The sequence below is a fragment of the Lutjanus erythropterus genome, chromosome 11, assembly GCF_056507025.1.
Source record: "Lutjanus erythropterus isolate fLutEry1 chromosome 11, fLutEry1.hap2, whole genome shotgun sequence".
Taxonomy (NCBI): domain Eukaryota; kingdom Metazoa; phylum Chordata; class Actinopteri; order Lutjaniformes; family Lutjanidae; genus Lutjanus; species Lutjanus erythropterus.
In genome coordinates, this window is record NC_139327.1 from 10,704,917 (window position 1) to 10,727,996 (window position 23,080).

The 23,080-nt window shown below is 38.9% G+C and overlaps 1 protein-coding gene across 2 annotated transcripts in view; it reads right to left on the reverse strand.

Annotated features, from left to right (window-relative positions):
* Nucleotides 1–3,512: 3,512 nt before the first annotated feature.
* cblb (Cbl proto-oncogene B, E3 ubiquitin protein ligase) overlaps nt 3,513–23,080 on the reverse strand; it is a 95,230-nt gene continuing 75,662 nt past the window's right edge. Inside the window, exons 11-19 of one of the 2 annotated variants that reach the window (XM_084730760.1) lie at nt 21,489–21,683; nt 19,242–19,616; nt 13,241–13,332; nt 9,834–9,968; nt 9,658–9,722; nt 8,603–8,701; nt 6,922–7,119; nt 5,423–5,539; nt 3,513–4,030 (exon numbers count right to left, since the gene is read on the reverse strand). In XM_084730760.1, the coding sequence (XP_084586886.1) occupies nt 3,777–4,030; nt 5,423–5,539; nt 6,922–7,119; nt 8,603–8,701; nt 9,658–9,722; nt 9,834–9,968; nt 13,241–13,332; nt 19,242–19,616; nt 21,489–21,683 (1,530 nt within the window). In that variant the 3' untranslated portion in view covers nt 3,513–3,776. The remainder of the gene's footprint in view (nt 4,031–5,422; nt 5,540–6,921; nt 7,120–8,602; nt 8,702–9,657; nt 9,723–9,833; nt 9,969–13,240; nt 13,333–19,241; nt 19,617–21,488; nt 21,684–23,080) is intronic. The other variant, XM_084730761.1, reaches the window with a different exon arrangement.

Here is a 23,080-nt window from a genome sequence, read left to right on the forward strand (position 1 = left end):
TCCCCCTGGCCTGTTGTACTATTTTCCATCTAGATGTTTTTTGGTGTGAGTTGCAGATTCCTGGCAATATCAGCTGTAGAGATGTCTGCCTTCTCTCCAATATAATGGGACTAAATAGTGCAAGTCCTGTGATGCTCAAAGCACCAAAAAATAGATTTAAAAAAATCTAGTGTATTTCCAAAAATCATAACCTGGTTACTCAAGATAATCCAGGCTTTGATGTGAGCAGTTTCATGATAGAATGACTTTCTTTCTATTAGAAAGAAAGTAGTTCCAGTCAGTTCCACTGCAGAAAGACAGTAGTTCCCACGTGAAACTGCTCACAACAAGGTCTGTGGACTATGTTAAGTAACCAGGTCATGATTATTGTAAAGAGCCAATTCTGTTGAGTTTTGATGCTTTAAGCACCACAGGACTAGAGCAAACTAGTTCCATTATATTGAAGAGAAGGCAGACATCTCTATGGCAGATATCACCAAAACAGAACAGTTGGATAAACAGCACTACAGGCCAGAGAAAAAATAAAATATGCATTTTGGATTTTGAGGTCAAGTGTCCCTTTGAGTCGAGAACATCTTGCACACTGTCCATAAGAACAACACTGTGTTCTATGTGAAAAAAATCCATTATATGCATAGGTGAGATGCTGTAGGCATTTTGGAGACATACAGCTGATTCCAGATTGTGAGGTAAACGTGGTGTAACTTCACCTGTGCTTCACAGTGAAGGACTCCTCTCTCTCTCCCTCTCTTTTCTGACTGTGCAGCGTTCTGTTCCTCTCTAACTCTGCTCACACAATAACTCCACGGCAGCACAAATGCATAATGGCCGCGGAGCTATCGAGTGACTCTCACTGCAAATCAGATTGAACGTGTTTCCTCAAACATGTGGGGAATGTGGCCGTTCACCATATGATGGGAGCGGTAATTGAAGTGGAGACAGGCGGCTGCAGTATGATGGTCTGTCTCTAACAGACGGCGTCTGGCTCGCTGATCGACATAACAGGTTTGTTTAAATGCTTGAGCTGAGATACAGGCATGGTCGTCTCTGGCTTCTGATGTGGAAAAATTAAAAAAAAAAAAAACTCCCACAAACATTAAACATTTTCCACCTCTTAATCACTTAAGGGTAATAAGTGGGCCTGAGAGGAGCTCAGAGTGTACAAAGGTATAGCTCACTCATGCAGAACTAATACATTCATAGGCTGGCTGTCCACAGATGAAGACAGTAATTAAAAAAAGGCCCGAGCTGATTAATCCTCTGGTCTAGGAACAGAAACAAAGAGCAACACTAACCCTTCCACCCTCTGCTTGTCCAAATAAGATACCAAGTCTAACAAGAGTGCTCCTCTGGAGCTGTTGGACAGGTTTCTGCAGGTCTGAGGGAAACAAGTGAATCAATAAGGCATCCTCCAGCTCCATCTCACCGCTCCCAACTCACCAGACCTTGTTAAGACCTGCGAGTCAGCCAGACTGTGGGCAAACAGTGGAGGACTCTCTAATGGGCAGCACACCAGGGAGGAAGAGGAAGAGGAGGTGAAACAGGAGACACATTGAGACAGAGGAGGAACAGTGGAGTCTGGCTCCCCCTACTGGCTGTAAATAAAAATGACCACCTATCAGTGCGGATGAGAGCAGCTATATGTCATGTCCCCGGCCTGAGAGCGACCAAGCCACTGTTTGGGTGAAAACGAGCACCAGTCAGTGTGTGTGCCTGTGTCACACACTTCATCAATTAAGTACATGTGCCGATTGTTCCTCAAAATCAGTCACAGTGAATCAGAAAAGAGTCTTAGTGACGGTGGAACTTAACTTTTTACTGTGACAATATGTGACCCTACCATGAAACAGCTGCTGTTAGAATGGAGTTTGGTTCAAAAGTCTGTCTTTTCAAAAAATAGTGAGAGCAGAGGGTATTAATTAAACATTAATAATTCACACAAACTGAGACACCTTCTAGTAACGAGCCTCATGAACATAAAGTATAAAGTAGGAAGTGTCGCGAAAACCAACCTGTTTTATACCTCTCTGCGCTCGTAGTAAACAGTTGCCAAATTAAGCACAAACGGCGATCAAAATAGAGACAGCACACAGGTGTTATTAGTTTATAGGAAAGACAGATTCTCAAAACAGAAATATAAAGTGTCTTAATGATATAAAAAGTAGAGTTTGACCGATATGGGATTTTTAAGGCCGATACTGATTTCAGAGGGGAAACATTTCACAGATTACTAACATGGTGGCTGTTACTTTTAGAGCTAGAATGAAAAAAAAGACAGTTTCTATGTGGATTTTGCACCGATATGTCTATGCAAAGTAGAGTCTGATGTATTGGTCAACCAATATTATTGGCCGAATATTGGCCTATCACAGCTTTATCGTTGATATCGGTACTGGCATATACATTGTCTGATATGCTCCTGTATAACTTGTTTTTTACAGAATACAATGCAGATTTTTTTATTTGTTAGTTTTATAGGCAATATTTCATGTATTTATCCTGTCTCCACACTACTCACAAGTCAAACACTTGAGAGATCATTGTAAAAAAAATGGGTGTTTATGTAAATACTCTATATTCTGTATAAAAAATATACAATGATATATCGATATCAGAATTTTTTACACTTTAATATCAGTATCGGCATTGGTCCCTAAAAATCAGTCAGGCCCTAAAAGGACTCTGAAGATTGCTTTCTTAAAGCACATTTAAATAATTGTTAAATAATTGTCAGCCAATTATAGAACAGAGGAAATAAAGAATAAATAAAAATAAAAGAAAGCTAAATAAACATCAGTACTGTTCAGTATTGGTCAATAGTTGATATTTTAATAAATAAAATTGTTTTCTGCATTATATGTTCTGTAATAACAGTTTTATATAGGTGCATACTGGAAAACATATATGCTGATACTGATATACCTGTGATCGGCCCATATCAGGCCCATATGGGGATGATACATCGGCCGACTGATATATCGGTCAGGCTCTAATAAAACGTTACAGATGTCTGAAAAACATTACCTGGAAATTCAATAAGGTAGTTGTATATGTCACGTCTGTCCTCTCTGATGGACGTAGACTATTTCTTTAATTTTTTCAATGATCATTGATCAGCAAAGACACAGCATAACTTTTCACCTGATTGGCCAGATGATTTGGGCTCCTAACAGCTTAAAAGTGAAACAACTTTTTTATTCTATGCATTCAAATTGGAAAAGACCTTGAAATTTGTTGATGGTTGTTTTCACCCAAAAAGGGGCGGGGCATAACACAGGAGCAAAGTACCCAGACGAGCTGCTCTCATCCAGAGAAGTTGAAAAGAGCTGGAAACGCCTTTCAAAGTAAAAGTCTGGAGGGTGGCGGGCTGTGACGGGGACAGTAGCAGCAGTAGCAGGATGAGGATCAGGGCTTTAAAACAGGCTTACAGTCTGAGCCCGGAGACGAACAGGAGCGTTTGAACACCAGAGGCCAGCACCGGCAAAGCTCACTGTAAACAACAACAAGCCTGCTTCTTTTTTTTTTTTTTTTTTTTTTTTGTTTTGTTCACAGATTTAAATCATCACAGACGCTCTTTTTCTCCTTTTTTGATTCTCTGTGTCCTGACTTGATTTGGTTTCAGCCACTTTGTTGTGCGTTGTCGTCTCTGTTCTGCAACAAAAGGCAAAGTCTCCCTTTAAATATTCCTTGTTTCTGTTGATTCCAACAGTCTGAAGAAGCCCTTTTTAGTCAGTTCCTCCGTTCAGAGGCACAGCTGCCCTTCACTGACTCTACCACTAGAGGTTCAGCCTCGGGGTCACTAAGGCAAACTCTCGCAGAATGTTCCGGGCCACATCCACTTTGTACTGTGCGATCATCAGCGCCCGCTTCACGTCCTCGAACGAGTAACCCTCCCCCATCAGCTTGGCGATCTTGGCATCCACGTTCTCTGACTCCAGGCTGGGGGGTTTGCCCGGCTGACCGTCCGGGGGGATCTTCCTGGGCAGTGGCTTGGGCGGCCTGGCAGGAGCCTGCAGACACTCCATCGACACTTGGAGAGAGAGGAGGAGAGGAATTGTGTGAGTGGAAAATTGGCCCTGGCACATAGGCAGAAACTTGAGAGTGTTATTAGTGGTCAAGGAGAGGTTTGGACACTAAACACTGCTTGTCACTGAACCAAAGTTTTGACATTTGTCCAATACCTTTAGAGTTCAGACTTTTATCATTAAGTCATCACTGTCTCCCAAAGCGATGGAGCAGATTGTGAGGTATTCACTGCACATATGTCTTTAATGCCCTGAACCTCAATGCAATGCCAGAGAGGGTCAAATGTCTAAATGTTGTCTGCCTACTTTAAAAGCTCCTCCACTCCACCACAGAGCCATTTTTGCCTTTTTTTTTGGGGGGGGGGGGTCGTCTATGCAGGGAGAGAGCAGGTCAACAACAGTATATGCCACATAGAAGTAGGTGCCCATTCAAATGCTGGAAATTCAAAGTGTATAAAGGCTCAAAACGAGGGTATCCAACATGAGGCCCGGGACCCTTAGGGGGTCCTCAGAGTTACTGCACGAGGTCTCCTCAAATTATTGTTGTGTATGTGCATTATATGTGTCTTAACATGAATCAAACACATTAAGTCTATTTGTAAAAATAAGTATATAAATAAATTTTTTTTTGTCAGTTTATCTTAATAGATTTTTAAGTTTCACCAACTAATGATGTTTTTTTTTTTTGATAATTAACTTTTCTTCTTTAGATAAACTTGAATCCTTGAGTTTTAGAAACCAGAGTATATGTTGGCAAAACTTTATTTAGTTTATTTCAATACGTAAGAGTTAATTCAAAAATCTAGTGAAGGCAGTTGGCTTGAAATGATAACTTTAGCCCCCTTCTATGACATGACAAGGTATGTAGCAGTGGTTTCCTTACTTCTTCTGGCTTCACAGGATATTTTTGGAAATAAAAACTATTGAGCCTGACAGTTTCAGACAAACTTTGCATGTCTGGCATCACTAAAAAAAAAGAGCTGCTCAGGATCTCCACTTCATGTTGTTCATGAATCTATCCATGAGAGCAAACATGAATCTTTCAACAGAGAGGTGTTTTTTCTTTGAGAGTAACATTTTTTTCCAGGAATCCTTTCTTCTTTGATTGAATAAAAGGATCCTGCACAATTTCAATTTCAAAGGCTCATACATTTTCCACACCTTAATTCCTAGAGAACAAGCTTTTGATCTTTTTCGGTCATACTGTATATATCCTGTCTGAGTCTGTGAGGAGACTGAGCTCTAAAACACAGACAACATGCAGTCATATCTACATCACAGAGAATTTCCCAGTGTTTCTGAGGGTTAGATACTCATCACGACATGGACATGTTTCTTTTGTGTGTGTTCTTTTCGCCATGTAGTCATTTGCTGAGGAGGAGGAGGAGTAGCCGTACCTTGACTGGCTGGTAAATGGTCGTACTCCAGGCAGCCTCTGGAGCCTTTAACATTGTCCGTGTGTCGTCTGACTGGAGGCAGAGGAGCAGCACTGTTCAGCATGTCAAACACTGTGTCTACAGCACAGAGGACACACACACATTCAGGTACAGGCTGATGCAATCTGTCCCTCAACAATGTCATGCTGGAAATGATGTGCTTTTGAGAATAAGAGACACTTAAACCACTGAAAGAGAAAATCATTACATTATATTAGGGCTGGCTACCAAAGCTCAATACTTTTATGGCACCGATACTACTGAGTACCACAAAATGCCTTGTCACTCAGTGCCAAATTTTTAATAAATCTAATCAGCATCAGTGAGACCATACGCATGCTTGATGCAAGATCTGATAACACTGGTGATTGGTTGCCCTGATGTACGGAAGCCCATTTCTGCCAGTATTAGAAAAAAATATCCCTGTGGTAAATCAAAAATAATAATTATGAGCATTTTTATCTCAAATCTATGACTTTTTAATTTCATAATTTTGACTTTTTAACTCACAATTTAGACTTTTTATTTCATATTTATGAACTTTTATCGAATAAATATGATTTTTAAACTAACATTATGACCTTTTTCATTTTTATCTCATAATTATGACTTAATCTCAGAACTGACCTTTAATATCAGAATTATGACTTTTTTAAACTCAAAATTCGGATAATTTCAAATTCATAAATAATTTTGTCTCTTTAAAGAATGACTTCACTTTTTAAATTTCTAATTATGACTTATCTCAATTCATATTTTTAATCTCATAATTCTGTTTTTTTAGCTCATAATAATGACTTTATAACTTAGAAGATTTTTTTTTTAATCTTGTATTTATGACTAACTCATAATTATGACTTTCTAACTTATACTAATAATAAACTAAAATTTCCATTTTAATCTCATAATTATGACTTTTATCTTAGAATTTTGTTTTTTCTAAATCTCATAATAAGTTTCATATCAGAATTTAACTTTTTTTTCATAATTATTGTCTCATAATTCATTTTTTAAAATCTAATAATTCTATATTATTTAACCATCATAATTATGGTTTTTTTTCCTCACTTGGGGAAGTGGTCTTCCATACTAACATTACACATGCAGGAAAATCACTACATTACACCCATAGACTGGGTTCACGTGTGTGTTTGTATATTTGTGTATTTTTAGAGGCTATGAAGCTGCTTTGAGTGTGTAAAAATACCTAGGAGCTGAAAAATAAAAGTAAAGATTTGCATTGAAATGTGTAATATAATTTTATTTTTGCTAAAATGGATTTTATAAAATTGGTATCTAGGGACCAGTCATGGTCATGGTGTCTGTACTGGTACGGTTTTCAACATGTTTGAAAGATACCCAGCCCTTGATTAGCATGACACTGTCAGAGATGTACTACATTTATATGTTTCACTTTAAAGTTTAGATTTGAGCAAAATGTGGTGAGTTTGCCAGCTAACCGGGGGTTAACAGCAGGTGCTCCTGTCCAGAGGAGGGCCTGTGTGGTCGTGCGATGACAGAGGAGGAGGAGGAGGACATGGAGGAATTGCAGGACGAGGACGGTGAAGAGGAGGAGAGGTCTGTGAAGCTGTGTCGCGCCGGTGGAGGAGGAGGCGGGGGCTGGGACGGAGGGCGGCTGTTGAAGGGGTCCTCTAATGCTGAAACACAACAGAAGCCGCATACAGACAAGACTGAGCTCTCTGCTCCGCTCTGACTCACAGTTTATACTCCTGCCATGAGGAGGAGGCTGACGCTGCTCTAAAGTCTGAAGAAGACGCAGTCCCAGCAATGGGATTACATGGTGAAGAGCTGCTGGCTTGCTGCCTTTCAGAGAAAAACCAAAAGAGGATATTTTTGAGAGGGGACTTCACAGGAGGAGGAGGATGAGGAGGAAGAGGAGGAGGAGGAAGAGGAGGAGGACTGGGCCAGGAGGTGCAAGCAGGCTGGATAAGAAACGTGGTAAAAATGATCAAAGACAAAGGATTAAGCTCTGGTACTGGTTTTAAGGTTCAGTATGGACTTAACAGGATCTATCAGCAGAATGCAGCAGACATGGTGTATGATACTCATAAGCATGTTTTCATTAGTGTCTAAACACCTGAAAATAAAAAAACGATTAGAGTAGGTCTTCCTCCACGGAGGCCGTCATATTGCTCTGTCATGTTACCCCCAATCTAGAGCCAGTGTTTGGTTTGTCCTCCTGTTTTGGTTTTCATGGAAGGGGAGGGTGAGGTGAATTGCCTTTAATATGCAATCTCATTACTGGATGCCACTAAATCCTACACACTGTATGTATGCCTCTGTTAGGAGACTGTTGACATACATCAAACATCCAGTTCTAACATAAAATGAGGAATGATCTCAAACAAACAACTATATCTGAAGTCTACTTTTGATATTTGTTTGCAGCCTTATTGTAGTACAGTGTTTATTCACTCCCAGTGGTAGGAGGGTACTACAAGTATATTTACTCAAGTACTGTACTTAAGTATAGTCGTATTTGAGTCTATTCTTTTCATGACACTTTAGACTTCTACTGAACTGCATCTCAAAGGGAAATATTGTACTTTTTACTTCACTGCATTTATCTTTAGTTACAGCTTTAGTTACATCACAAATTAAGATTTTCACACAAAAAACTAGGGATGTGGTATTTGTAGTTTTACTTTTTACTGAAGTAAAGGATGTGAAAACTTCCCTCATTACTGTTCATTGCCTTTCATATAAGGACCACTTGAACTCTGCAACATATGTTCCTACCGGAAGGATGACCTGACAGTTTTATACCAGTTGCAGACAATGTTTTTAATAAAATGATGCTAAAGTTAATGTTATTGGGGGTTTCTGAATAGATTTTAGAATCTTCTCGTAATCTGCCTGTAATGTATCACACTGAACAACATCAAATCATATGTGAATGAAGAAAAGAAACAGATCCTTCGTCCAATCACTTGAAATTCACTAGATGAAGTCAAGCTGGACACAAGACTTTCAGCAGTTACACAGTCCACCTGACAGCACAGTTGTATTGCAGAGGGAGGACAGGCTCAGACAGGCAGGATAGGACAGCAGAGAGGCTGAGACAGACAGGGACCTGAGGGGACGTAAGGTGGGAATGTGTTTCCGGCTGGTGTCGGCTACCTTGGGGCGGCAGTAGGATGTCATAGTCGGAGGGTGTCTTGTTGGTGCTGAAGGGGCAGAGGTTAGTGTGAGCTCCTCTGACTGACTCCGAGTGTCCACCTGAGGAACACAAGCACAGTTCAACATCATGCAGCCACTCAAATGCGACACAGCATACTCAGTTTTAAAATATGATTTCCTTAGAAGAACAAGAAAGAATTCTGATCAATGACAGCATTAGATAGTTTGATATTTATCCACCCAGAGAGTTTTGGCGTAAGTTGCAGAGATTTGGCGATATCAGCCAAATGGAACTAGGAACAATTATCTTTCTTAGGAACTACATCTGCCAACAGCATAACCACACAGAGGGGTTAGGTGCATCTTCTCATAGACGAGAGGCTCGTGCTTGTAACAGCACATGATGCAAACATTAATGGTGTCTTTCTTGGCTGACCTGTGACCTCTCGTCTATGAGTAGATGCACACCAGTGCTATTTGCAAATTGACACTTTACAAAGTAACGCATTACTGTAATTCCACTATTTTGGGCTGTAATTTGGTATGTAACTTATTACAAGAACGCAACTACAATTAGTGAACTAATTGTAACAACACCAGTTGAAGTAATTCAAATACTTTTGAGAAAAGTAACTAATGATGGTAACTAATTACTAATTTTCAGTAAAACGCTGCTGGTATCAGCGCCGGGTGTAAACATTAAGCTCAGCTGAGCTTCAACATTAGCCCCACTGAACTCACTAGTGTGGTGATTCGGTTGGTGGGTGCAGTTCAGAAGTCAGAAAATAGTTCCGACATGAAACTGGTCACACACCGAGTCTGATGGCACTTTGAGCACCACAGCCTGTGTTCCATCTAGTTCTGTTATATTGGAGAAAAGGCAGACATCTCTATGGCTGATATCTCCAAAACGCTGCAACTGACACCAGAACTCTAGACTGTCCCTGTAAGACTAAATACAGGATTAAGAAAGGTGTCCTTATGGCCATAAAGATAAAGATAATATATTAATAACTTGTGGTGTCTAAATCCTCTCCGCTGGTTTTAAGACTCACCGGGCTCAGGGGGCCGAGGCTTCTTCTCCTCCATGGAGGGCTCTGGAGAGCCGTTCTCCAGGTGTCTGAATGAGAGAGGAAATCTGTTTGGTTCACAGCAGCTTAATACCGCTCCAATGAGACCATCATCGCTCTATCACCATGGTAACCTTAATACAGTGAGAGAAGGCCCGTACCTGCTGGGTACAGAGATGCAGACGGGGGCCTGACTCAGGCACAGGTTGGATGAAGGGATCTGGTAGTCGTCTTCCACCCTCTCCATCGCTCCCCGCTGTCGCTCCACCACAGGACTGCTGAAAGGGTTGGAGGGTCTGTGAAGAACATTCACACCCATATCACTCATACAGTTAATACACGTGAATCAATGAGATTTCCACAGCCCCATAATGAGGAGGGTGGCAGTCCTGGGTGCTGTAAGGACAGGATGAAGGTGCAGCAAGACTGCTACTTTTACATTTGTTATTGTTCATTAGAAAAATGTTTCATGATAAACAACAAGGTGGCATCTACATGAACTACACTGCATATTGTAATGTCAAAATAGAGGAAATACACAATAATTATCAAAAAACATCACAGAAAAACCTGCTCAGAGTGTAGTTTCAGAGCCATTTACTAGATGAAAATGAAAAAAATACTTTGAACCAACTGACAATGTAAATTCTATTTGATGGTCACTTGAAGTTTAATATGTATCTTCTTATCCGCACAGCAGAATATCCTAAAACTGCAGACTTAATTCCATCCTCCTAAAAGTTCACTGAAATAAACTTGTAGGCACAAGTTTCAAACCACCAATCTACATGCCTGCAAGGCAGGTTTGTGGACTAAATGGTGCATGTCGCTGAGAAATTGTTGCATAAGTCACATGACTTGAATCAAGTCAGAGTTGAGTAACAAATTTGAGGACTTGCGGCTGGACCAACATTGATAAAAGACGGCTGATATGTCCAACACTCTGCGACTCACACAAAAAATTCTAAATGGACTTTTTGGGCATTTGATTTTGGCATGAACTGTCCCTTTAAAGAAAGTTTGACAGAAGGGGCATGCATTTCGTAAAATCTGCCAGATCAACATTCTTCTTCAACATTCTGAACAGGGCAAAAAATTAATATTAACCATGACAGTCTGATGCCAGAAAGACAAATTATTCTGTATTCCTCCTGAGAATTAAAAGTAAAATTAATGCTGTTGCTGTGTACTTACTATTTTGTTATTTTTATTCTATAAAAGTCACCATTAATGCAGAAAACAAAGTCTGTGAAACTAAACTTATCTGATATCAAAATTCTTCCTATTTATATAGGTCTCAAGGTAGATAATTATGGTGTCCTGTAATGCGAAAATAAAAAATATGCCACACTTGCCTGCTGTGTTTACTATGTTACAGTACAAATGTTATAGTGCTGCAAAGGTCCAAAGTACACTAACTGTTGTGTTTTTAGTAGGTAATGATTAAACAAGGCAACAGGGAAGAAACTGTCTACCATCAATGATGCAGGGATGTTTTGGCCAATCAGTAACAAGGAACACCTCCGCAGCCTAATGATCTGCCAACACTGTTACATATTAAACATTAGCATTTAAACTGAGCCAACAGACCCTGTGAATGTAAACTGTGCTTGCAGAGTACATGTGTGCAGGTCAGCTGTGGTCGTTTGTGTACATCGGTCGAAACAGTCCCACAATATTTTACAACACTAAACTGTTTCCAGTGGAAGCACAGCTTCCCCTCTCGGCTCAGGCTTCATCAGAAGTGACAGCTCTATCCCCGGCCTCCACTCCAGCCTGATACACACAAATACCTAATCTAATTCTGTCTGCAGCTAAAAGGCTATTAGACGTTCAGCCATCATTTTTCAAAGCTGCCTCTAACCAGGACCTCTCCCTGAGGATACGAGAGCTCACGGGTAGAAGGTCCCTGAGTCTGAGAACACAGACAGAAGAAGGGAGGAAGGTTCAGGAGACAGAACTTTAGAACAAAAGGACACATTTTAGAGGAGAACACTGCGCCTGATTAGGGCTAAGCACAAATAATGATGGCTAAATGTTACTAAAATCTCATTAGGTTAATGCTTGTGTAAGAGAAGCAGCTTTAAAATGCAGTGAAGCTCATTTCAGCTGAAAATAAGATAAAACACTGGTCCAACTTTGTTACTGCTCCCTGCTTTCCTCCAAGTCTGCTGTAAGACTGCAGACCACACATATTTTATTCCATTCATACCTCAGTCTGCACAATTCTGCAGCCAAATAACCTTCAGAGTCTCATACAGGAAATTAGATATAGCTGAGCCTCAAAAAGATTTGGCATTCATGATTAAACACCGACTTAACAGGCTTTTGTCCAGCATTTCATAATTTTTTGCACAGGTTTTCACTTTGATTTAGGCTGGCTATCACTACTCAATAACACAGAATCAAGCAAGTGTTTGAAACTTCTCCAGTAAAACCTGCATTCGATCCTTTTTTGCTTCCAGATGTCAAAAAAACAGACTGTATGTATGTTTTGCTTGCTGCCAATCATCACAAGCTTACTTCAATTTAATGCGACGGCCTACTGTTACAGCAGCTACAAACTATACAGTCTGTCACAAATTTGAGGACTTGAGGCTTTCTTCACTAAAATTGATTAAAGGCTCGACTTAATTTAATATTCATGACTCGAGACTTGACTTAGACTTGAGACAGATGAGTCGAAAGGACCAGCAGAGACTAATGCACAAACCAGCTAATCCAAAAATAATACATTTTAGATTAATTGCCACAGAATGTCAAATACCAGTAAGATTTATAAGCTGTAAGCAGGCTGCAACAGCTGAAATTAAAACTCAGCTTTTCACGACCACTGGCTTTTAGGGCTTCAACTATTGATTATTTTCTCAAATTAACTGATTAGTTATCTGGCTCATGAAATGTCCAAAAATTGTGAAAAGTGTCAAAAAATGTATTTTGCCAAAAGCCTGAGATGTCGATTTGCCTACAACTAAGATATTCAGAATTAGAATTTCGATAATAATATTTAGATAAATCAAATAATTGATTAACAGTTAATTCATGGATTAATCGTCGCAGCTCTGTTGTTCTTTAATTGATTTAACTGAGGCAGATCATCAGCATTTTAACATGACTTGTAACTTGCTTGACCTGAGCAATGACTTGACTTGCTTCCATTTACATGATGGGTATCCAGTGAAGGAGAAAAAAAAAACAAAGGTGCAGATGAAGTATTTTATTGGTATTGGTATGACTTTTACAGCACTGGCTTTAGTGCTGGTAATTCTTTTTTTAATATATATGCACCCCTTATTTTGACAGGTTTTTAAATACAGCCTTGTCATACGATCTGTAATAAAGTTGACAGGGAACTCACTGGTTACAGTAATGAACCACTTCATGGAGGCAACAACAAACACACTTTCACACACTGTGATCTTATCTGCACGGATTAATACAAAGGTGCTGTACAGAGATATCACTACAAACTTTCCCAGGATATTTACAAGGAAACTGGGTTCACATCTTGCTTATAAATACTCCCATTGTGTGTGCGTGTGTGTAGATGTGTGTGTGTAATACTCACTTGTGGGTACTGGTGAGCGCGGACTGTGTTGGCGAGTGCCGTGAGGGAAGGATGTCATACTCATCGCTGATTTGCACGCCATTGGAGAAGGGCTGCGCAGACACACACAGGAAAAGGTGGGCGTTAAAAAAAAAAAACACAAAGAAACAACTGAACAGGTCAATATCAACTGAATTTGATGAACTGACATGAACTTAAATATATGTATTATATAACGCAGTGTTGTGTGTTGTGTTTGTTCTTGATTCTGGTGGAGGTGCAGTCCTTATCACTTGTCAAACACAGCCAGGACACCGTACTGAAGGTAGATGCTGCAGCTCTACAGGAGGCGATCATGTTTTATTCACCTACTGTAGCTTCAAAGGAACGCTATAAAGAGGAAGTGTGGGTTTGAGGATGCAAAACCTGATACATTTCAAATAAGAGATGGATAGAGTTTCTCCAGTCATCAGCCTGGGTGAAATCGCAACTAAGGCCTAGTGCAACATTAAAATCACAGGAAATGTGCGATTTTTTTGATAAAGGTAAAATGAGTTACAGCAGACCATTATAAATGAAGCATTGTGATGCAACAGAGAGGCTCCTACAAATCAGATTCTCCAGACACTTGTTTGGTACAGACCCCAGAAAAAAACGCACTTCATCGTTTTCAATTTTGAAATGCAAAAATTACCATTCCCACTAAAGTTGTGACTCATATCACAATCGCAATATCTGTAGCAGCTCGGTGCTCGGCTCTCGAGCACAAGCACAAATAATCAATTTCTGAGATCTGAGAAGCAGAAGCACTTTGAGTTAAAAGGAAAAATTAAATTTTAGACAACAAAAAATGCTGCACACATCACACTTAGTATTTAGTAAAGGACATTTTTTCAAGTCGTCATTTTTCTTTGTTTTTTAATATGGCAATAAATATTGTAGCGTGGACTTTTTATCATGGTACCTTGAGTTTTTAGTATCATTTAGGGATGTAACAATATATTGATTATCACAATACTGGATGAAAAATGTCTCAATAATGCATTGAACTCTGACAATATATATTGTGATAATACATGGTTATTTTATGTCATTACTTTAATTAAAGTTTCTAAATAGTGCATTGTTTCAAGATGTCATTTTCTTTCTTGAATTTGTTTTTGAATAAAATCATGAATATCATATTGTGGACTTTTAAATTGTGATATTATTGTACTGTGTGTTTTTAGCATTGTTACATCCCTAATAGATACCGAGTCACGTAAAAACAGTGGCACAGTTACTCTGAACATTACCTTATGAATATATTCCTGTACTAAACTATATAGCCCTTAAATTTAATTAACATATTTTACATATTTTAGAATCTCTTTTTTTCACTACCAACACCACAACTCACATTTTTGGGTGAACATTTAATCTTCAAGGATTCACATGACATATATATATGTAGTTTATGAAATATTTTGCTTTCATTTTCCTTAATTTTTTGTCCCGGACTAGAACTCATAACTTCAAACAATTTAAAAATGTGTTAAAAGCCTTCAAAAATTAAAACTAGCTATAACTGATAACACAGGTATAGAATATATATTATAATCATCTTTGTTTTAAAATGAGAACATATTTTTTATAAATTATATTGGTCCTTTAAAGTTTGCCGCAGATTTCATCAACACTTTCAGATTTTCATAAAAACATGATTTAATCAGGCATAAAAAGGGTTAGCCATACCCCAAGGACCCCTGTCTCACTTCCTGGTTTTAAAAAGGCGGGAATACTGCTCAAGCACTGGTAAACTTTCTGTTTTTTAACAAATTCATGAAATAATATTGCTATCAAATGTGTCTCAACCATAACATATCAACTCTGTAGCCCTTCTAAATGAAAGCTAAATAAGAATTATAATTTTAAAATTTTCATTAGCATTAAGAGACCTCTGAGCAACTTCGACTACGCTGTGCAATGAAAAAATGTTGTGTAATGTATTTTGTCCAATCTGACGGAGTTGACAACTTCATTTATTCATAAAAACTTTAAAAATCACATCTCACAAAACTTTAATTACAAGGTTTAATAGCCAAGAGTTTAAATTTTTTGAGTATATATTCAAGCATAACTGAAGAGTAAAAAAACAAAACCCACTCAAAATACATTTTTGTAACGCATAAACCTGATTCTTTCAGCTCAACGTACTGCTTTTGACCTCGGCTTGGAGTATTCCAAGTATTTCTAGCATTTTATAGAACTACTACTACCACATTCCTTCAGCAAAGCCATGTCATTGGACAGTTCTGAAAAGTCCAGGCCAGATTTGACCTTCAGTGAGACTAGTTAAGAAATATCCTCTGTATGCACAGAGCACCTTGGAAAAGAAAGAAGACAAAAAGTATGCAAATGACCACATCAACTTCCTGGATATTACAAAAAGTGACAATGCTCTCCACAGATGACTGGAGGCACTTTCTGATCAAAGAGCGTCTCTCGAGGGAGAGCGGGTGATTGGCTGAGTGCGCGTGTGCGTGAGCGTGTGCGCTGCACGCCAGGCTTTTAAATGATAAAGTGGGGAGTGTACAAATTATGCAGATGCTCAGCAGTATTCTGGGTTCCACAGCAGTAAACGTTGAGGCAGGGCAGTCTCTGGTGTGTTTGAATGGTCAGTGCAAACAGCGAGCTTCGCTTAAATCATGGCTTTCATTATTTAGCATAGATTATCATATTTATATTCCGTTCAACACACTTCAAGTATGTATCTAGCTATTAGAAGAATGGCAGAGCAGCTTATTAGTGGTGTGCCTGCTGCATGTCTTATCTACAAAGAGACTGTCAGAAGAGGCTTTTATTCTCACTGTTTTTCATCTCTTTGACAGCAGCGTGGTAAAGCGTATGCATGAGTAATTAAATCAGGCTCGACTTGAGGAATAAAGTCTCCCTTGTGAATATCAACAAACAATAAAAACGTGAATCATTCAACTTTTCCACAACTGTCTCTCTTCTCCGCATTATTTCACCCTGTTTTATAACTAGCGACAAAAAGATTATAATAATGAATGTAAACTCATTAAGACACATCATAAACACATGCACATTTACTTACTTTTTCTAATGAGCATGCATTGTTGAGCTGTAAGCAGTTATATTAGGGGGATATGCTTCAGAACATGGGTGGGAGTTAGAGCAGGGGACTCACAAACCACAAACTAACAGACAGGAAACCACTTGAATAAAAACTGCTGATGGATGACGTGAAGTGTATGAGGCATGAAAATAGTCATGAAGGACAAATATATTTCATTTAATAACTGCATTGCATTTGAAGCTTGGTGCTCTGTTGGTGCACGCTGTTATGGGTGAAACATTAAGCTTTTACTGCATTTAAAACACCTGTGTTTGTGTTCGGTTTTGCACCTGATGCACTTTACTGGCTCATAAAATAAAAGTACCTGCAGACTGCTTTAGTGAAGTGGATTCCAGTTTCATTTTAATCTTTCAAGCATAAAGTTTTAGACTGTGTGGCTGTAGTTCACAGCTCTGAGAAGAGCAGTGCAGATCAAACCTTTAACAAGTGATGTGTGCTTAAACAAGGCACACAGGGCTGTGAACTGCACCAGGATGGCTTAGTATTATTATTATTATTAAAGGGACAGTTCATCCCATTATTAAAAATAAACATTTTCCCCCAGGCCTATAATGCTGCTTATTCATCTGGATAGTTTTGGTGTGAGTTGCAGAGTTTGGGAGATATCGACCGTAGAGATGTCTGCTTTCACTCGAATATAACGAGACTAAATAGTACTTGGCTTGTGTTGCTCAAAGCACAAAAAATATATCTGAAAAAGAAAGAAAGCAAGCAGTTCTGGTAGATTCTACTGCAGAAAGAAAGTAGATCCTACATGAAACTGGTCACAGCAAGGTCTGTGGATTATCTGGAGTAGAGCAAGCGTATCATGATTTTTGGAAAGAAATGGTTTTGAATTTTTCTTTTTTTTTTTTTTTTTTTGTGGTTTGAGCACCACAATTGGATTATATTGGAAAGAGGATTTCTCCAAAACTCTGCAACTCACACCAAAAATATCTAGATGGATAAATAGCACTAAAGGCCAGGGTGAAAATATGTATTTTTTGATTTTGAGGTGAACTTTTCCTTTTATAATAATAATAAACTTTATATATAGCATTTTTCACAACAAACTTACAAAGCACTTAACATGACAGAAATAAAAAATGGTAGACAGTGATAAAAAAAAAATAATTGATGAGTGCACAAAGGAAAACACAGCTCTCCTCACAGCTGGAGAGAAAATAAAATAAGTTGAAGGCGGTGGTTAAACAGCTGCGTGAACACACCAAAAAATAAAGACCTTGCAAAAACATTTTGATATCTAATTTAGAAGTTTAATGAGCAATTTCATTCCAGCATTGCGGCTGCAGTTGCCACAGCTACTGGGAAAAAAACAGAAAAAGTTACTGAGTGCTTTGCATCAAAATCTGTACAGATTTAAACAGGAACAGCAATGATGTTTATAACAAGATGGAACTAACAGGCCTGGTGTCTCAGCAAAGCTATTCTTCTTCAAACTTCAAAACAGAAACAGAAGGTTAACACTATTGGGATTGGATAATAGAAAATCAGTTGAACAGACAATGGAGTGACAAATCACACTTTAAAGAGACAGTTCACCCTGAAATCAAAAAATAGATTATTTCCTCTGTTCTTTACTGTTTTGGTCTTAGTTGCCAATTTTTGGTGATATCAACAATGGAACGAGATGGCAATAAAAGTGCATTTGAAATAACTAGTTCCTACATGAAACTGCTGACAACAAGGTCTGCAGATTATCTTGAGTAGCCAGTGCCATGTAGTTCCATTATAGACGTCTCTTTGGCTGATATTTCCCAAACTCTGCAACTCTGCAACTGCAATATATATAAATTTGATTTTGGGGTGAACTGTCTTTTTAAACTTGTTCAGTCTATCCACTGGTTCACCTTGCAGAGGGACAGGTGAATATTGTGTCTGGTTGAATATTGATCTCAGGTCATTTGCACATTTCTGGACTGGAAAACAAATTCCAAACCAAAAAATATTTTGGGGGGGAATTGTTTACAGCATTTTTCTACCCTGAAAGTCTTCCATGACATCTCACTGCTCCTATGGATTTACTATATACCTCAGGACCTGACTTCCTAAGGCTTACTCTGTAATCTTCAGGCCTTTATGCCTTAATCACCAGAAAGCTTTCTGGCAGACAGACTACAGTATAAACAACGCTTAACTCCCTCCAATACTGCAAGTCCCAGAGCATATTCCTTCAGAATAAAGCTGTGTCCCAGGAGTGTCAAAATAGTGGCAATCAGCAGTGTCAGTACAAACTAATCTCTATCAGACTTGATTTTGGTTAATGGATTGCAAAGCAGGAAATAACTTCACCATCATCCTCATTAGCTAGAATTAAGAGTGTAAAATGTCTGGAAAATGAAAAGAATTTCTAATTCTCAATGGGTTTTTTGAATAATAAAGAAGTAGAATACTGCTATTATTCTTCACTTCCAAAATACAAATATGTTTTGTGCATTTTAAGATGCACTGCGACCTGACAGTAGACTGCTGAATACAAATTTGACACTTATTTTCTTAAGACATCTCAAGCTGTTCACCATCTGTGTTGTAAATGGATGGTTCATTAGTTGTGGACCGTTTCAGATTATACTTGCACTTCTTCACAATAAAAATGGAAAATATTTGGAGGCGTCCCGGTTGGTGCTCACTGGGGACTGAATACTATGTACAAATTTTAACAAGAGGACTGCTGACACCCTGGTAGCTCAGTTTGTGTGTGCTGAGTGTGCGGCCCAAGTACAGAGGATGAGTCCTCTGCCCTTTGGTGCATGTCTTCTCCCACCTCTCTCCCCCATTTCCTGTTTATCTACAAGCTGTCCTTTCAAATAAAGGCGTGAGACAACAGAAGTGGCCCCTCACTGCTATCATATGTAAGTATAACACTGAACATTGAAGTCCTACCTTGGAGCTCTCTGAGTTTCCTGCCCCCTCCAGTCTGTGATGTAACCTCACAAACCCCGCAGACGGACAGCTTAGCGGTCTTCCGTTCAGGTGAGAGGGGCCAGCGGGTCCTAGTAGGTCTCCAGTCCTGAGGACGTCTGCGAAGTGGCTGTCTTTGGGACACCGTGAATCGGGCATCATGTGGGAGTCCGACAGCGCGCCAGTAGAGGACGAGATGGAGGAGGACAAGGAAGGGGAACTGGAGAGCCAGGAGTGGCGGGACTCTGGAGGGATGGGAGGAGGACGCTCGGGGGGAGGCGGTGGTGGTGGGTCCCTCTGCGGAGGAGGCGGGGCTGGGAGAGGCTTGTCCTGCTTCCTGGACATTCCTGGAGAAGACTACGGAGGTGGAGAGATACGGTATGTTCACTGACATGACGCAAGACAGTATTAACAACTCTACGTTTGCATTGTAGGGTATTTTAGGTAAAAAGGTATTTTATGTAAATATAGTCCAGTTTTTGGCATTCAGTGTGGTTGCTGGTCTTTGTAGCATGCTAGAGCCACATAGTTAAAGTGAAATATAAAATCTTGCCCATTAAATTATTAAGTGTGCTATTTTTCTAACCTGAACCCTGTTTTCCACTGTTTTTGTGTCTGAGAAACTAATGGGGACAATTTTTGAAATTGGTCCAGTATTGTGGGAGCCCACTGCAGCCGGCAGAAGCAAAACTGAGCTGCAGTGTATTCCCTCCAGACAACTGTGCACCGACACAGTCTGTCCGCTAAAAATGTTTGCTTTTGCCACTGGCAGGCTCAGATTGTTATTCTGACAAAATTATGGAAAGGATCCCTAATAAGATAGATCCTTTTTGTTTAAGAGTAAATCAAGTTTTGTTTGACGAGAAACAGTCAATTTATAGCTCTGTTCAACGCCACCAAACTTAATTTACAAAAACAGTAATTTTATCATCGTAAAAACACTTCATTCAAACTCAAAAGAAACAAAATAAAACTCACCAAAGTCATTTTGTTTCATCTTTCCACTGTTCCAGCTATCAGCGACTCTGGTTTGGCTGAAATAAACCTTTAATTCACAAAGTTAGATGTGAAAATATTCTGGTTCCACACACTGTTTCTCCCCAGTGCTTCTCTGACATCCAGCCTTCCTCTCACTCCTCTCCTGACACTTTCACATCTAACTTAGAGACTTAAAGGTTAATTTCAACCAAACTAGAGATTGCTGGAGCCGTGGAAAGATGAACCAAGACAGTTTTGGTGAGTTTTATTTTGTTTCTGTCCAATTCGAATAAACATTTCAATGATGATGATAAAATGACTCTTTCTGTAAATGGATTCTGGTGGCTTTGGTCAGAGTGATAAAACAGTTTCTGGTTAAAAAAAAAGCATCTTCCTCTTTAACAAAAATGTCTGTCTCTGTAGGGATCCTTTCAGTAATGTTGTCAGACACTTAGAATAACAATCTGAGTCTGTCAGTGGCAAAAACAAGCACTTTTAGGTCAGACTTTGACGGTACACACTGCCTGTTAGGGATCGATTCTGTGGGATCAATGCTTCAATACTCTTCAATACCATTTTGCGCATTAGCCACTTTGACACAAACACATGGGGAAGTACAGTACTGTACCGCTGGGTCAAGGCTGAAAAATGCAGAAGTTACCCTTCAACTTTGGCTGAACCTGTTATAAAAAGAAAATTTCCACTTATACCAGCCACTAACATGAAACAAACAACTGTCACATGGCCGGCTTAAAAGAACAACAAGAGAGAAGCAGGCTACATACTGATTGTTTTTTCTTGCTCTGAGCAAAATGTGATACGATTAATAATAGGATCACATGATAGTTGTCTAGAAGGGAACTTCAGGGTTGCAAAAGTCTTGTGAGATTTGTTTGTGCTGCGCACATTGTACAAACTAATTACATTTTACTTTAGTTCAGATCTGGGTAGGTTTAGGGACAGAAAACACTTTGTTAGGGCTATGGAAAGATGTTTGGGACAGTTTATCCACAAATGAAAAATACATACCTGTGACCTACAGTACTGTTCATCCATCTAGATTTTGTTTGATGTGAGCTTCAGAGTTTGAGAGATTTCTGCATTCTCTCCAATATAAAGGGACTAAACATATAAAATTTGTTTTGAATTATCATGTGACAGCCGACTAACGCTAACACTAATTTAGCGATCATGTGCAGGAAAATACAGGTGAGCCATGTTTCTTTCTGTCTGGGGACTGCTGTTACTGACCTTTGGGGATCCGGTGGGACTGGCAGATGGGGAGCGGATGGCGCCCTTCTGGATTAGGTCAAGTCGTGGGGGGACAGGGGGAAGGCCAAGGTGCTGGACGGAGTGGCTGGAGTCTCCTCCGTGGGCTTTTCTGTGCTGGCTGACAGGTGAAGAGCTGGGAGACACCATGGGCGAGTTTTGGCGCTCGGCACAATGCTGCAAGGAAAACAAAGAATTAAGTCACTGATGACCAGCAGCTGAACTGTTTAAGTTATATGTGAATTAATAATCTGAGATTACATTTATCAAACTGCTACAATTTAAATTCTGGACTTAAGTGAAAAATAATGAAAAAAAAGTTGTTTTTTTTCAAGCACTGATTGTATTTAGAATCACTTTTCATGCAGCTTCACTGTCTTCACTTGTCCTTGTGATTCTAAATTCCCCTTATTCTATTCTTCCTCTGATGTACCTCATTTACCAGCAGCAGAATTCCCCCCCTGCTCCAGTTTTCAGCTTTTTAATCCATATTGTTAAATATTGATATTTCATGAATACATTAGATTGGGGTATACTTGTGTTTTAATTGCTTCTGGAGACATTAGAGATTTCACACATATAAAATTATTTTTTAAATCTAAGCACTGCAAAACATGCAGAATAACATTCAATAAGTTAACTATAAGTTGTAGTATATAAGTATATAACTTTAAGTATATGTTTTTGTATAATACAAAAAAAGAACAACAACGCAGAGGCAGGGTAAATCCTTGTCTCTGATTGGTTATTTCTGCTCTGAGTACACATGGGATGTGATGAATTATGTGATCAGTTGAGGGTTAAAGGATCATCTTACACTTTTGATTCACTTGTGTCACATATGACCCCTGTCATATGACCGTTCTTCTACGTACTACATACGACTAAAAAAAGGCAAATCAGATTTCAGTAATACTTTCTAAGGAGCTCATGTCTATAATGAGGCATTATAATGCATTAAAAAGTTTATAAAGGAAAAAAACTTGAATGCATTATGCGTTGTAAGTATTATAACACTTTAAAGATGAATCTGTGTCCAGGATAACTAAGCACATTTTAACTACCATGACATACTTGCCTAGCACAAGTTTTTGAAATGGAATAGTGTCTTAGAAACATCATATAATTGCTAATATCCTTATATAATGCTTTCACTTTAGTTAAATCTCACAAAGTCACCTTATAGCATGTTTATTGGTGTTTAAAAGACATTATTCAATTTCAGAAACATGTCTTTATAACAGGCTAAAGTCATGGTAGTTATAATGTGCTGTGTAAGCCAGGACTTAGATTCTTCTTTCAAACACTGATGTCACTTTAGCATGGAGCTATAAAGCATTATGAATGCTGAGCTTATAATGCATTATGTCCACCAGTTATAGTACTTTAAAAACCCTATAAACCTTATAAGTTTTAATGCATAATTATACAAATGTATAAAGCCTTATAAATGCATTTCAATGTCTTATGAATGTGCTTATAATGCAGCATAGACATGACCTTTAAAGAAAGTGTCACCCAGATTTCTTACAGCCCTTTCACCTACCGATCAACATGTCAACCACCAGCTGTTA